The sequence below is a fragment of the Haematobia irritans genome, chromosome 2 (assembly GCF_050003625.1).
Source record: "Haematobia irritans isolate KBUSLIRL chromosome 2, ASM5000362v1, whole genome shotgun sequence".
Taxonomy (NCBI): Eukaryota; Metazoa; Arthropoda; class Insecta; order Diptera; family Muscidae; genus Haematobia; species Haematobia irritans.
The window spans coordinates 159,549,697-159,564,828 of NC_134398.1; the positions used below are offsets into that span (position 1 = coordinate 159,549,697).

Here is a 15,132-nt window from a genome sequence, read left to right on the forward strand (position 1 = left end):
TATTTCTATTTAGAATTTTTTTATGTTATTTCTATAGAAAATGTTCTCAAAATTTTATTTCTTTCCTAATTTTTAAATTATTACTGAGTTTCCACATTACAGCGGTTGCTTTATTTTCTTAAAAAAAAAGTATATATGGCCGTAAGTTCGGCCAGGCCGAATCTTATGTACCCTTCACCATGGATTGCGTAGAAACTTCTACGAAAGACTGTCAATCACAATCGAATTACTTGGGTTGTGGTATCTTAAAACTTATTAACATCGTTTTATAAATTGTTAGTTAGTCCATACGTGGTATATATTAGACAAAAAAGTTATGTATAGGTAAGTCTACAAATAATTACGACTCGACATGGACTTTTGCAAGGTACGTAGAGAGCCAGAATTGAATTATGGGGGTCGCTTATATGGGGGCTGTATACAATTATGAACTTGATATGGACCAATTTTTGTGTGATTGGGGATCGATTTATTTGAGGGCTATATATAACTATAGACCGATATGGACTGACTCGGATGAAATTTGCTCCTCCAAGAGGCTCCAAAACCAAATCTCGGGATCGGTTTATATCAGGGCTATATATGATTATGGACTGATATGGACCACTTTTGGCATGGTTGTTAAATATCATATACTACCACCACGTACCAAATTTCAACCGAATCGGATGAATTTTGCTCTTCCAAGGGGCTCCGGAGGTCAAATCTGGGGATCGGTTTATATGGGGGATATATATAATTATGGACCGATTTCGATAAATTTTTGCATGGGCGTTTGAGGCCATATATTAACACCACGTACCAATTATCAACTGAATCAGATTAATTTTGGTCTTCCAAGAGGCTCAGGAAGTCAAATCTGGTGATCGGTTTATATGGGGGCTATATATAATTATGCACCGATGTGGACCAATTTTTGCAAGGTCCTTAGAGACCATATATTAACACCATGTAAAAATTTCAGCTGGATCGGGTGAAATTTGCTTCTCTTAGAGGCTCCGCAAGCCAAATCGGGGGATCGGTTTATATGGGGGATATATATAATTATTGACCGATGTGGACCACTTTTTGCATAGTTGTTGGAGACCATATACTAACATCATGTACCAAACTTCAGCCAGATCGGATGAAATTTTCTTCTCTTAGAGGCTCCGCAAGCCAAATTTGGGGATCGGTTTATATGGGGTCTATATATAATTATGGACCGATATGGACCAATTTTTCCATGGTTGTTAAAGACCATATACTAACACCATGTACCAAATTTCAGCCGGATCGTTTTCTTTGACATTTCTCTATTTCAGACTTACTCATTTTGAACCATGGTCGTCGTGAATGGGCAGAATGTTTCCAAGAAATGGCCACAGTGGATGATCAATTTTCGAAGAAAATCATCTTCAGTGATGATGCACATATTCACCTCAGTGGATTCGTCAATAAACAAAATTGCCACATTTGGGCGAATGTGATTGTCGAAAAATGTGGACGATATGTGGTTTCAGCAGGACGGCGCCACTTGCCCACAGCTAACGAAACAATTGCTCTTTTGCGCAACAAATTCAATGGCCGTGTTATCTCACGTAATGGCGATGTCAATTGGCCGCCAAGATCATGTGATTTGACACCGTTGGACTTTTTTCTTTGGGGTTATTTGAAAGAAAAGGTGTACGTCGATAAGCTAGCAACAATTCAAGAGCTAAAGGATGAGATAATTCGGCACATTAACGGCATAGAACCTCCATGATGCCCCAGCGTCATCGAAAATTTGGACCATCGGATGAAGGTGTGCCACCGAGGTCGCGGCGCCCATTTGGCCGATATTTTGTTCCATACATAATTGAGTAATACCGATATTTTGTTCCATACATAATTGAGTAATACCATAAAAAATAAAATTACAATAATTTCCTATATAGTTTGTGTTTTATTCAAAATCAACATCAGCCCTTGAAATTTTAACCACCCTTTAAATGCGATACCAATTTTTGAGGGTAAATCGCAATAAGGCAAATCGGATAAAAACTACGGTTTTCCAAGAAGCAAAATCGGGAGATCGGTTTATATGGAGGCTATATCAAAACATGGATCTATACAGACCATTTTCGACACACCTCTTTATGGTCCCAAAATACCTCTAGTAAATACCTCTAGTTAAATACGATAGTAAATACAGTTTCTAGACGCCCAAGGAGCAACATGGGGGCTATACCAAAACATGGACCTATATGGACCATTTGCGACACATCTCTTTATGGTCCTCAAATACCTCTAGATTTACAATTTCAGGCACATCGGATAGTAAATACAGTTTCTAGAAGCCCAAGATGTAAAATCGGGAGATCGGTTTATATGGAGGCTATACCATAACATAGACCGATACACCCCATTTTCGACACACCTCTTTATGGTCCCAAAATACCTCTAGATTTCCAATTTCAGGCAAATTGAATAAGAACTATGGTTTTTATAAGCCCAAGACCCCAAACCAGAAAAATACTGGCAACACTGGTCTTAACGAATGCTCCTGAGATACACAAGCACGCCATTCGCTGAACTTTATCTAAACTTGTCGGCTACCTAAGTGCGGGCAAACAGACCACAAAGCCATATAACATTATAGGTCTAACCACAGCTGCGTATAGCCAATGTACAATTTTCGGTTTTAGTCCCCAATTTTTCCCTATTGCCTTTTTACACGAGTACAAACGCTACCGTGGCGTTTCTCGCCGTTTCTTCAATATTCAGCTTAAATTTTAGCTTTCTGTCCAATATAGCTCCAAGGTATTTTGCACACTCACCAAAGGGAATTTCAATACCACCTAAGGATATGGGCTTAACCGTGAGAATTTTGCCTCATAAAAAAAAAAAATATAATATAAAATCACGAAATTTATTGTTTCCATTAATTTTTTAATTAAAATGTCTTCATTCACAAAAATGATAGCATCAATCGCAGTTTTAATTGGGCATCCAATGACCCTCCGATGTTTTAGTGAAACTCGGAACGGTGTTAGTAGATGCTAGTACTTTCCGCAGTCTAGAAGCCGCGGATGTATTTTCGATACTACTACAGTAATCATCATAAGAGATGTGGTGATCCCTTCTCAGTTCTCGCTTATATTCACTTAGATTCATCTTATAAGCGTCCCAATCCTTCGAAGGCCTGGTGGACATTGCTCTGTTAAAGAGCTTCAGGCAGGATTTCCTTATATTACTTAACTCCGTAGACCATCATGGAGGTCGAGTTCTCCCCTTTGGCTTTCCTCTAGGGCATGAAGCTTTAAGTGAGATGTTGAAGGCCATTGCAATCCGCTCCACCGCGTTTGTCTCTGATATCTCAGGTATCATTATATTGAACGTATCCCTATACATATTCCAATCAGCTTTCCCCACATTTCGCAGAAATGTGGTCTTGGTACGAACATCAAATTTGAAAGCGATGTAGCGATGATCTGAGAAGCTATGTTCCCTTAGAACTTGCCTTTCAGATATCTTATCATTCAGTTCCTTAGAGGCCAAGGTGACGTCCAGAGCCTCTTGCCTGTTTTTAGTGATGAAGGTTGTGGCATCTCCCTTATTGTAAACTACAAAATTAGTACGCCAACTAAACTCTATGAGTGACTCTCCTCTTGTATTAAATAATATCACTACTTCCCCATATATTATGACGTGCATTTGCTTCGCATCTCATAATGACTTTGGTTTTTGTTTTCACTGATTCACCAACCAAGGCCTTAACGGCACATGGAGGCATCTTCCTATCATATCCCATGTAAACCGAAGATAACCAATATTTATCTGCATTGCACATTGAAGGAAGCAAGAACAAGATGAGTTCTATTTAAGCAATTGTACAGGCTCGATTTACATCTTTGGCAGTATACTTCAATAGTTTGAACCCCGGAGTACTTAATTCTCACATTTTGTTCTTATATACAGCCTTACACTGGTCAAGATTTATATGGAGGATGCGTAGAACCATCAAGATTTTCTACAACCGTCACAGAGTTATCAAGAATGTCCTCTTCACAGATCTCGATTACTCGCAATAACCCTCTGTTCAACTTTGGTGGATTTTGAGGCAGTAAAAACCGTCTCTCTCCCACGGTGTCCGTCCATTTTTGCATTTTTGGAATTTCTCTTGATTTTGCAAGATCTGCTCATTTCTAATTCAGACAGAATCTTGCCCATTTCGGAATCTTTTGTTTGATCGTTTTTGTATACCTTCATTTGGATATAATGAAAGCCATAATACGGCCTAGGACTTGGCTAGATGTGACAAAGACTGAATGTTCAATATGAACACCGCATGTCGTCTTGGTCCATCCACTTCAATCAACCGGCCAACCTTCCAATCATCGGTTGGAAGATCTGGGTTACATTCATTTAGTCTATTTAGAATAGATTCAGTATCATGAGGGTTTGCAGGAATTTATGGTTGTAAAAAAACAACGAATCTGTTCCATATTTCAGCACATCAATGGCTTTCATACTGAAAGCTGTAGTGTGATCACAACTTATTATACCCCATTCTATGGTAGTGGGTATGAAAAGTTTCGGCCTTCTACATTTGTGTTTATATAACGCTAATAAAAAACAAGTATATACGGCCGTAAGTTCGGCCAGGCCGAAGCTTATGTACCCTCCACCGTTGATTGCGTAGAAACTACTTCTAAACACTGCCATCTACAATCGAATTACTTGAGTTGCGGTAACACTTGCCGATGGCAAGGTATCTGAAAACCTCTTTACACCGTCTTCTAAATTGTAAGTAAGTCCATAAGTGGTATATATTAAATCAAAAAATACTGATTAAATATGTCTATGATTCAGTTTGACAAAATTTTCTTTAGAAATAAAATTTTGACAAAATTTTCCATAGAAATACAATTTTAACAAAATTTTCTATAGAAATAAAATTTTGGTAAATTATTTTTGGATCTAGTGGCAACCTTGATTAAGAACCGATATGGACCAATTTTTATGTGATTGGGGATCGGCTATATATAACTATAGACTGATATGGACCAATTCTGTCATGGTTGTTAGCGGCCATATACTAACACCACGTTCCAAATTTGAACGGGATCGGATGAATTTTGCTCCTCCAAGAGGCTCCGGAGGTCAAATCTGGAGAACGGTTTATATGGGGGCTATATATAATTATGGACCGATATGGACCAATTCTGGCATGGTTGTTAGATACCACATACTAACACCATGTTCCAAATTTCAACCGGATCGGATGAAATTTGCTTCTCTTAGAGGCTCCGCAAGCCAAATCTGGGGATCGGTTTATATGGGGGCTATATATAATTGTGAACCGATGTGCACCAATTTTTGCATAATTGTTAGAGACCATATACCAACACCATGTACCAAATTTCAGCAAGATCGGAGGAAATTTGCTTCTCTTTGAGGCTCCGCAAGCCAAATCTGGGGATCGGTTTATATAGGGGCTATATATAATTATGGACCGATGTGGACCAATTTTTGCATGGTTAGAGACCATATACCAACACCATGTACCAAATTTCAGCCGTATCGGATGAAATATGCTTCTGTTAGAGTCTCCGCAAGCCAAATCTGAGGGTCCGTTTATATGGGGCTATACGTAAAAGTGGACCGATATGGCCCATTTGCAATACCATCCGACCTACATGAATAACAACTACTTGAGCCAAGTTTGAAGTCGATAGCTTGTTTCGTTCGGAAGTTAGCGTGATTTCAACAGACGGGCGGACATGCTTAGATCGACTCAGAATTTCACCACAACCCAGAATATATATATACTTTATGGGGTCTTAGAGCAATATTTCGATGTGTCACAAACGGAATGACAAAGTTAATATAACCCCATCCTATAGTGGAGGGTATAATAAAGAATTTTGTTCTAATTTGTTTCCTTGCGGAACTTGAAGCACCAATGACAAGTCTAATCTTGAAACTATATAAGAGTAAACGCTAATGACTTTGGCCCGGCCGATTTCAACATCGCTTTTTGTTTTTTTTTAGTATTTAAAATATTGAAATATAAAAGTGTATGAAACCATTGTTACATAGTATGGGTTATGGCATTCAGCAAACACATTATACATTTGTTAGACATAACCAACCAACATGAAATCGTGAAATGGTTTTTATTGTCCATTATAGTAGAAGTAGCCAAGTACATTTGAAAAAACAACATTCATTTGTTTCACAGGGCCATTCTAACTTTATCCAAGTTTTCTAATGATGCCTTGAAAATACAGTGACCCTGTTGTAAAATTATATTACTTTTAGCGTTTTTTTTTTGTTGGTGCCTTTTTTATACTTAACCCTTTAAATGCTCAATTTCACTGTGTGTTTGTGTGTGAGTGTGTGGCAGTTAATAGGATCACTTCAGTGGCAATGTTGACCAGTGGGGTTTGCTTTGGAGTCCTGTCATCATCATTAAATGCATATGGTGTTGAAACATTTTTTCATTTGTATCGGGAAATGTGCAACTTCTGTGGTTATGGTATAAAATTTTATGATCCTATGTGCGATAGATTTAAAGATACATTAACTGTTGCATATCTGTTGCCGGTTGCCCCATTTTACTACAAAACTTTTAACTTTGAACCAACATTCTCGTTAAATAGACCAGAAACAGTAACCGATCCGATTTGGTAAAATTTTTATAGAAAAGAAAATTGAAGAAATTTTTATATAGAAATAAAATTTGGAAATAATTTCCTATAGAAATGAAATCTTGGCACAAATGTAGAAATGAAATTTGTAAAAAATTTCCTACGGAAATGAAGTTTTGAGAAAATTTCCTATAGAAATGAAATTTTGAGAAAATTTTCGATAGAAATGAAATTTTGACAAAATAATGTATTTGACCAAATTCCCTATAGAAATGAAATATTGATAAAATTTCTTATAGAAATGAAATTTTGACTAAATTCTCTATAGAAAGGAAATTTTGATCAAATTTCCTATAGAAAGGAAATTATGACAAATTTTCCTTTAAAAATGAAATTCTGTCAAATTTTCCTATAGAAAGGAAATTTTGACCAAATTTCCTATAGAGAGGAAATTGTGACAAAATTTCTTATAGAAAGAAATTATGACAAATTTTCTTTTAAAAATGAAATTGTGACAAATTTCCCTATAGAAATGAAATGTTAGGTTAGGTTAGGCTAGGTTAGGTTAGGTGGCAGCCTGATGTATCATGCTCACTTAGACTATTCAGTCCATTGTGATACCACATTGGTGAACTTCTCTCTTATCACTGAGTGCTGCCCGATTCCATGTTAAGCTCAATGACAAGGTACCTCCTTTTTATAGCCGAGTCCGAACGGCGCTCCACATTGCAGTGAAACCACTTAGAGAAGCTTTGAAATCCTCAGAAATGTCACCAGAATTATTGAGGTGGGATAATCCACTGCTGAAAAATTTTTTGGTGTTCGGTCGAAGCAGGAATCGAACCCACGACCTTGTGTGTGCAAGGCGGGCATGCTAACCATTGCACCACGGTGGCTCCCTAGAAATGAAATGTTGACCAAGTTTCCTATAGAAATGAAATTTTGACAAAATTTCCTATAGAAATACATTTTTGACAAAATTTCTTATAGAAGTGAAATATTGACAAAATTTCTTATAGAAGTGCAATTTTAACTAAATTCTCTATAGAAATGAAATTTTGACCAAATTTCCAATAGAAAGGAAATTGTGACAAATTTTCATTTAAAATTGAAATTGTAACAAATTTTCCTATAGAAATGAAATATTGACAAAATTTCTTATAGAAACGAAGTATTGACAAAATTTTCTATATAAATGACATTTTGACTAACTCTATATAGAAATGAAATTTTGCCAAAATTTTCTATAAAAAGGAAATTGTGAAAAATTTTCATTCAAAAATGAAATTTTGACAAAATTTCCTATAGAAATGAAATTATGACAAAATTTCCCATAGAAATGAATTTTTGACAAAATTTCCTATAGAAAGGAAATTTTGACCAAATTTCCAATAGAAAGGAAATTGTGACAAATTTTCATTTAATAATTAAATTGTGACAAATTTTCCTATGGAAATGAAATATTGACAAAATTTCTTATTGAAATGAAATATTGACAAAATTTCCTATAGAAATCAAATTTTGACTAATTCTCTATAGAATGCAATTTGGATATTGTGACAAATTTTCCTATAGAAATGAAATATTGACAAAATTTCTTATAGAAATGAAATTTTTACTAAATTCTCTGACAAAATTTCTTATAGAAATGAAATATTGAAAAAACTTCTTATAGAAGTTAAATTTTGACTCAATTCTCTATAGAAATTAAATTTTACCAATATTTTCTACAGAAAGGAAATTTTGATCAAATTTCCTATAAAAAGGAAATTGTAACAAATTTTCATTTAAAAATGAAATTTTGCAAATTTTCCTATAGAAATGAAATTTTGACCAAATTTCGTATAGAAAGGAAATTTTGACTAACTTTCCAATAGAAAGGAAATTGTGACAAATTTTCATTTAAAATTGAAGTTGTAACAAATTTTCCTATAGAAATGAAATTATGACAAAATTTCCCATAGAAATGAATTTTTGAAAAAATTTCCTTTAGAAATCAAATTTTGAGTAATTGTTTATAGAACGAAATTTGGAAATTGTGACAAATTTTCATTTAAACATGAAATTGTGACAAATTTTCCTATAGAAATGAAATATTGACAAAATTTTGACTAAATTCTCTATAAAAAGGGAATTTTGACCAAATTTCCCATAGAAAGGAAATTATGACAAATTTTCTTTTAAAAATGAAATTGTGACAAATTTCCCTATAGAAATGAAAATTTGACAAAGTTTCCTATCGAAATGAAATTTTGACAGAATTTCCTATAGAAAAAAATTTTTGACAAAATTTCTTATAGAAATGAAATATTGACAAAATTTCTTATAGAAGTGAAGTTTTGACTAAATTCTCTATAGAAATGAAATTTTGCCAATATTTTGTATAGAAAGGAAATTTTGATCAAATTTCCTATAAAAAGGAAATTGTAACAAATTTTCATTTAAACATGAGATTGTGACAAATTTTCCTATAGAAATGAAATATTCACAACATTTCTTATAGAAATGAAAGCTTGACTAAATTCTCTATAAAAATGAATTTTTGACCAAATTTCCTATAGAAAGGAAATTGTGACAAATTTTCTTTTAAAAATTGAAATTGTAACACATTTCCCTACAGAAATGAAATTTTGACCAAATTTCTCTACAGAATTAAATTTTGACCAAATTTCTCTACAGAAATTAAATTTTGACCAAATTTCCTATAGAAATGAAATTTTGACAAAATTTCCTATAGAAATGAAATTTTGAGAAAATTTCCCAAAGAAATTAACTTTTCATTACAGAAAAGAAGAGATTTCAGGTAACCTTGAAAAGTGTCTGAAATTCGGTGCGAACCCAATTGCTTTGGTGTTTACTTGTTTGTCTTTTTTTTTATAGATTGTCCATTTAGAAATCTTTGCCCAAACATTTACACAAATATTAAGGAATGAAAAATTAATTTTGCTTCGAATAAAAAATTAAAATGAAAGAAACACATAAACAGTTTGTTTATATATTTTCTCCAAGGTATAATGTCTAAAAAATACACTTGAACTCCTTCCATTCTAATGCTGCAAGTTTTTGTCTTATTGTTTTATTCCTTGGCGTTTTGTTGTTCGGAGGGAGTGAAATAAAGGCTGAGCCCAAGAACTGAGGAAAAGTTAATAAAAGTTCCTCTTTTGTTCTTTTGCCAAGTTGGATGTAAAGTTCTATTTCAAGACAAAGTTTAAAGTGCCAACAGCAATAAATATACAAACAATTTAGTGTTGGTATTGTAAGTGTGTGGTTGTGTTTGCATATTTTGTAATGTGTGTGTGAACTCATTGTGCTTACACTTAGAGGCGTGCATTTAGTAGGATATGCAAAAAGGAAAGAAATTGTGAAACAAATTGTTAAAGTCAAGATAAAGACTAAGTTAGTAAATATTGTTTTCTTTTTCTTTGTCAATATCAAAGGAATTTCATAAATTAATTTTGTATAGAATTCATTGTCTCAAGTTGTTGTGACGGCGAAATAGCTAAATTAATAAATGTCGAAAAGGAGATAAACTAAGCACGGAGGATGTGATGCTAAAAATATCCTAGATTCGTAGATTTAATTAGACTTATATTTAAAGGCTTTCTTATGTGATGATTTTTATGTGCCACGAAAGAAAATGAATACAATGATTTATTGTGGGGTGTATATATTTTTGTTGTTGTTCAAAGCACAAACTGTCAGAAATAGCACCAAAGTGGATCTGCGGTATTTTGGCCTATTCATGACGTAGCGTCGTCTTGAGATCATCGACCCTTTGCTATTTTAAGCGGAGGTCGATCATTTAATCTTATAGCACCATAGATACTAGAACCATAAATTTAATGGAAGAACTCGCGGAAAAGGCCATATATTCATAAATAGTAATTGATTTTCCAAAATATTGATGAAAGGATCACACAGATGAGTATTTAAATTTTCGTTTCTTTCTTATTTTATTAGTTTTACAAAACTGCGATTTCCTCATTTAATCACATTCATTTGCATATCACATAGAAGTGGATGTATTTGTATTGACATATTAGCCAACATTGACTGTGCAATAATTCACTTTTAGACAAATTAAATTTTAATGTAATTTTAACGAATTTATTGGATTGCTAACAATACCTAGGTTCTAACTAAACATTGCATCTAAAGTTCGGACAGACAATTTTTTTGGAAAAATATTATGTATTTTAAGGCACACAGAGCCTTGCTCATACACAGGCGGGCAAAACAATAGGATGGCCTCTTATGCACAAACACTTTAATCTGTGTAGACCAATTTTATTACATTGGTCTAAATATGTAAATCTAAATTAAATCTTTACAACATTTTCTATGGAATAAAATGTTGACAAAACTTTCTATAGAAATAAAATTATGACAAAATTTTCTATAGAACTAATAGTTTGGCAAGATTTTCTACGAAATAAAAGTTTGGCAAGATTTTCTATAGAAATAAAATTTTGACAAAATTTTCTATAGAAATAAAATTTTGACAAAATTTTCTATACAAATAAAATTTTGAAAAAAATTTTCTACAGAAATAACATTTTAGCAAGCTTCTCTATAGAAATAAAATTTTGACAAAATTTTCTACAGAAAAATTATGACCAAATTTTCTATAGAAATAAAATTTTGGCAAGATTTTCTATAGAAGAAAAATTTTGACAAAATTTTCTATAAAAATAAAATTTTGACAAAATTTTCTCTAGAAATAAAATTTTGACAAAATTTTCTAAAGAAATAAAATTTTGACACAATTTTCTATAGAACTAAAATTTTGACAAAATTTTCTTTAGAAATAAAATTTTAGCAAGCTTTTCTATAGAAATAAAATTTTGACAAAATTCTGTATAGAAATAAAATTTTAACAAAATTTTCTATAGAAATAAAATTTTGACAAAATTTTCTAAAGAAATAAAATTTTGACAAAATTTTCTATAGAAATAAAATTTTGACAAAATTTTCTATAGAAATAAAATTTTGACAAAATTTTCTATAGAAATAAACTTTTGACAAAATTTTCTATAGAAATAACATTTTAGCAAGCTCTCTATAGAAATAAAATTTTGACAAAATTTTCTATAGAAAAATTTTGGCCAAATTTTCTATAGAAATAAAATTTTGACAAAATTTTCTATAGAAACAAAACTTTGACAAGATTTTCTATAGAAATAAAATTTTGACAAAATTTCCTATAGAAGTAAAATTTTGACAAAATTTTCTACAGAAATTAAATCTTAGCAAGCTTCTCTATAGAAATACAATTTTGAAAAAAAAAATTTGTATAGAAATAAAATTTTGACAAGATTTTCTATAGAAATTAAACTTTGACAAGATTTCCTATAGAAATAAAATTTTGATAAAATTTTGTATAGAAATAAACTTTTGACAAAATTTCCTATAGAAATAAAATTTAGACAAAATTTTCTATAGAAATAAAATTTTAACAAAATTTTCTATATTAATAAAATGTTGACAAAATTTTCTATAGAAATTAAATTTTGACAAAGTTTTGTTTAGAAATAAAATTTTTACAAAATTTCATATAGAAATAAAATTTTGTCAAAATTTTCTATAGAATTTTACAAAGTGTGCTATATAAATAAAATGTTGACAATATTTTCTATAGAAATAAAATGTTGACAAAATTTCCTATGGCAATAAAATTTTGACAAAATTCTCTATAGAAATAAAATATTGACAAAATTTTCTATGGAAATAAAATTTTGAAAAATTTTATATAGAAATAAAATTATGAAAAAATGTTCTATAGAAATAAAATTTTGACAAAATTTTCTATCGAAATAAAATTTTAACAAAATTTTCTATAAATGTAATACCTTTAAAAAATTTTAATTTTGTTTAAAGTCATATATCAAAGTCCTTACACCAAAAATTGTCGCTAATAGGAGAGATCAATATATATAAAATGCATATACTGAAAATAAATAATAAAACATTTCTTTCGAACAAAAACATATTTTGTTTCATAATAACCACAAACATTTGATCAAAATTTTCTACGCTTTATGGACCTTATATTTCTCTAGATTTCACACATCTAACAATTCTCATAAAAACTGCAGTTTCAATGTCCTTAAGGAATTAAATCAGGAGGTCGGTCTATATGAGGTCTATATCAAAACATGGATGGATGGATAGGTATAGTGGCTTTTTTAAAGTTGTATTTCAAAGCTCCACCCAATCTTCAGTAGTTTCATTACTTAAGGCTGAAGTTTGAGTACAATAGACAGACGGACTCCCTGTTCGTTTCGATTATCCCATTCATTTGTTGTTTTTTTTTCAAAAATTAATTTTTTCTTAATTTTCAAGTTAGCCTTTAACGAAACCAACGATCAATGTCCAAATGCATGATTTAATTCACAATTAATTATTATTCGACCTATGTACACAAAGAAAATTAAAGAACGTGATCAATTGAGTCATTGAATAGATTTTTCTGATTATATCTCGCCAACAATTAAAAATCAGCGTTTGGTAATGCTGCAGAGAATTACTTTCCTCATAAGACATTTCGTTGGAGAAGTAGGAGAATTCTCATTCAATAATAATTGCTTGCCAATTTTAATCTAAGTTTCCTCCAAAATTATAGGGTAACGAAAGTTTTTGCGGGGTTCCAATGAAATCCCAAGGCATTACTTCTAAAAAAAATGCAAAGAAAAGTTGTTTTTTTCTGTCCTATGAGAGGCACATGTAAAACTCATTGGATGTGATCCAAATTTACTCTACTTCCTGATCGTAAGTTGGGAATCCAAACTATGGAATTCATATTTTGCCTTTTACTTTTTCCCGTCACTGTAAATGCATATATGAGAAAGCCTCCATCTCAATTTTTGTGAAATTTATTCCCATTCAAATAATGCAGACCATTGGTGTCCTTGCAACAGGACATACAAATAGATAATTTCATTTATATATGGAAAAGTATAATGAAATGTAATTACATTATATAAATGTAAACTAAATTATGGTATACTATTTAATAATGTTTCCCAATGCGGGGTATACATGCATGTGACATTAAAATAACGCCATAATTAAATCATATTGCAGCTACAGTATAAAATATATGCAGCAACTGTGTTGTGTTGGGTGGAAATTAGGATGGATACTGGTGCTATATGTAAATGTCAAAATAAATGCAGTTTAGCTAACATTTATGACCCATTTACTTTATGCTTTTGTGCGTCCATATTATGAATAAGATTATATAGTTGGATTGTGTGGTTTGCTACGTTTAAACAGGAAGATACTTGTCCACATTGGTTAGATGAAATTCTTTTTATATTTTTCAAAAGATTTCGTTAGGGACGTGTATATTAAGTCAAAGAGTATAGGAAAGGCGACTTATTAAAAAAATATTGGAGAAGTTGAAAAAAGTTGCTGAAAATGAGTGGAAATAATGACGAAATGTGCTATATATTGCAAATTTTTTTATTACACAAGCAGAAATGTCACAACATTTGTAAAGCTTACGGCAAGAAGCTCCGATCCACTGCAAAACTTTTGGTCTAGTATTATTGGCTTCAAATAATTTATGATGTTTTTTCAAAATGGTGATGACTTATTATTCTGCATAAGTTTTACCTACATTGTCAAAATTTTATTTCTATAGAAAATTTTGTTAAAATTTTATTTCTATAGAGAATTTTGTCAAAATTTTATTTCTATAGAAAAGTTTGTCAAAATTTTATTTCTATAGAAAATTTTGTCAAAATTTTTTTTGTCGTTAGGTTCTACTCAATAGTGGGTGTAATATTTTTGTTGTTTTCAAAAATTTTTCCGATGAAGTCTTTCAATGAAAAGACGATATATTGAATAAAAAATAAATTAAAAAACACAGACCTCGATCTCGTTTCTATCAATAATTCATTAATTGAAAAATTTTGTATAGAAACTTTTGTAATAATTTCATTTCTATAGAAAAGTTTGTCAACATTTTATTTCCAAAGACAATTTTGTAATAATTTTATTTCTATAGAAAATTTTGTCAAAATTTTATTTCGATAGAAAATTTTGTCAAAATTTTATTTCGATGGAAAATTTTGTCAAATTCTTATTTCGATAGAAAATTTTGTCAAAATTTTATTTCTATAGAAAATTTTGTCAAAATTTTATTTCTGTAGAAAATTTTGTCAAAATTTTATATCTATAGAAAATATTGTTAAAATTTTATTTCTATAGAAAATTTTGCAAAAATTTGTCAAAATTTAATTTCTATAGAAAATGTTGTCAAAATTTCATTTCCATAGAAAATTTTGTCAAAATTTTATTTCTATTGAAAATTTTGTTAAAATTTTATTTCTATAGAAAAATTGTTCACAATTTTATTTCTTTAGAAAATTTTGTCAAAATTTTATTTCTGTAGAAAATATTAGAAATATTTTAGTTCAATAGAAAACTTGGTTCAAATTTTATTTCTATAAAAAATTTTGTCGAAATTTTATTTCTTTAGAAAATTTGGTCAACATTTTATTTCTATAGACAA

General features: G+C 30.9%; 1 protein-coding gene across 1 annotated transcript in view; it reads right to left on the bottom strand.

Annotated features, from left to right (window-relative positions):
* Nucleotides 1–3,174, bottom strand: part of fipi (factor of interpulse interval) — a 46,306-nt gene extending 43,132 nt beyond the window's left edge. The window contains exon 1 of the mRNA XM_075294912.1: nt 3,072–3,174. Coding sequence (XP_075151027.1) covers nt 3,072–3,174 — 103 coding nt within the window. The remainder of the gene's footprint in view (nt 1–3,071) is intronic.
* Nucleotides 3,175–15,132: the final 11,958 nt, after the last annotated feature.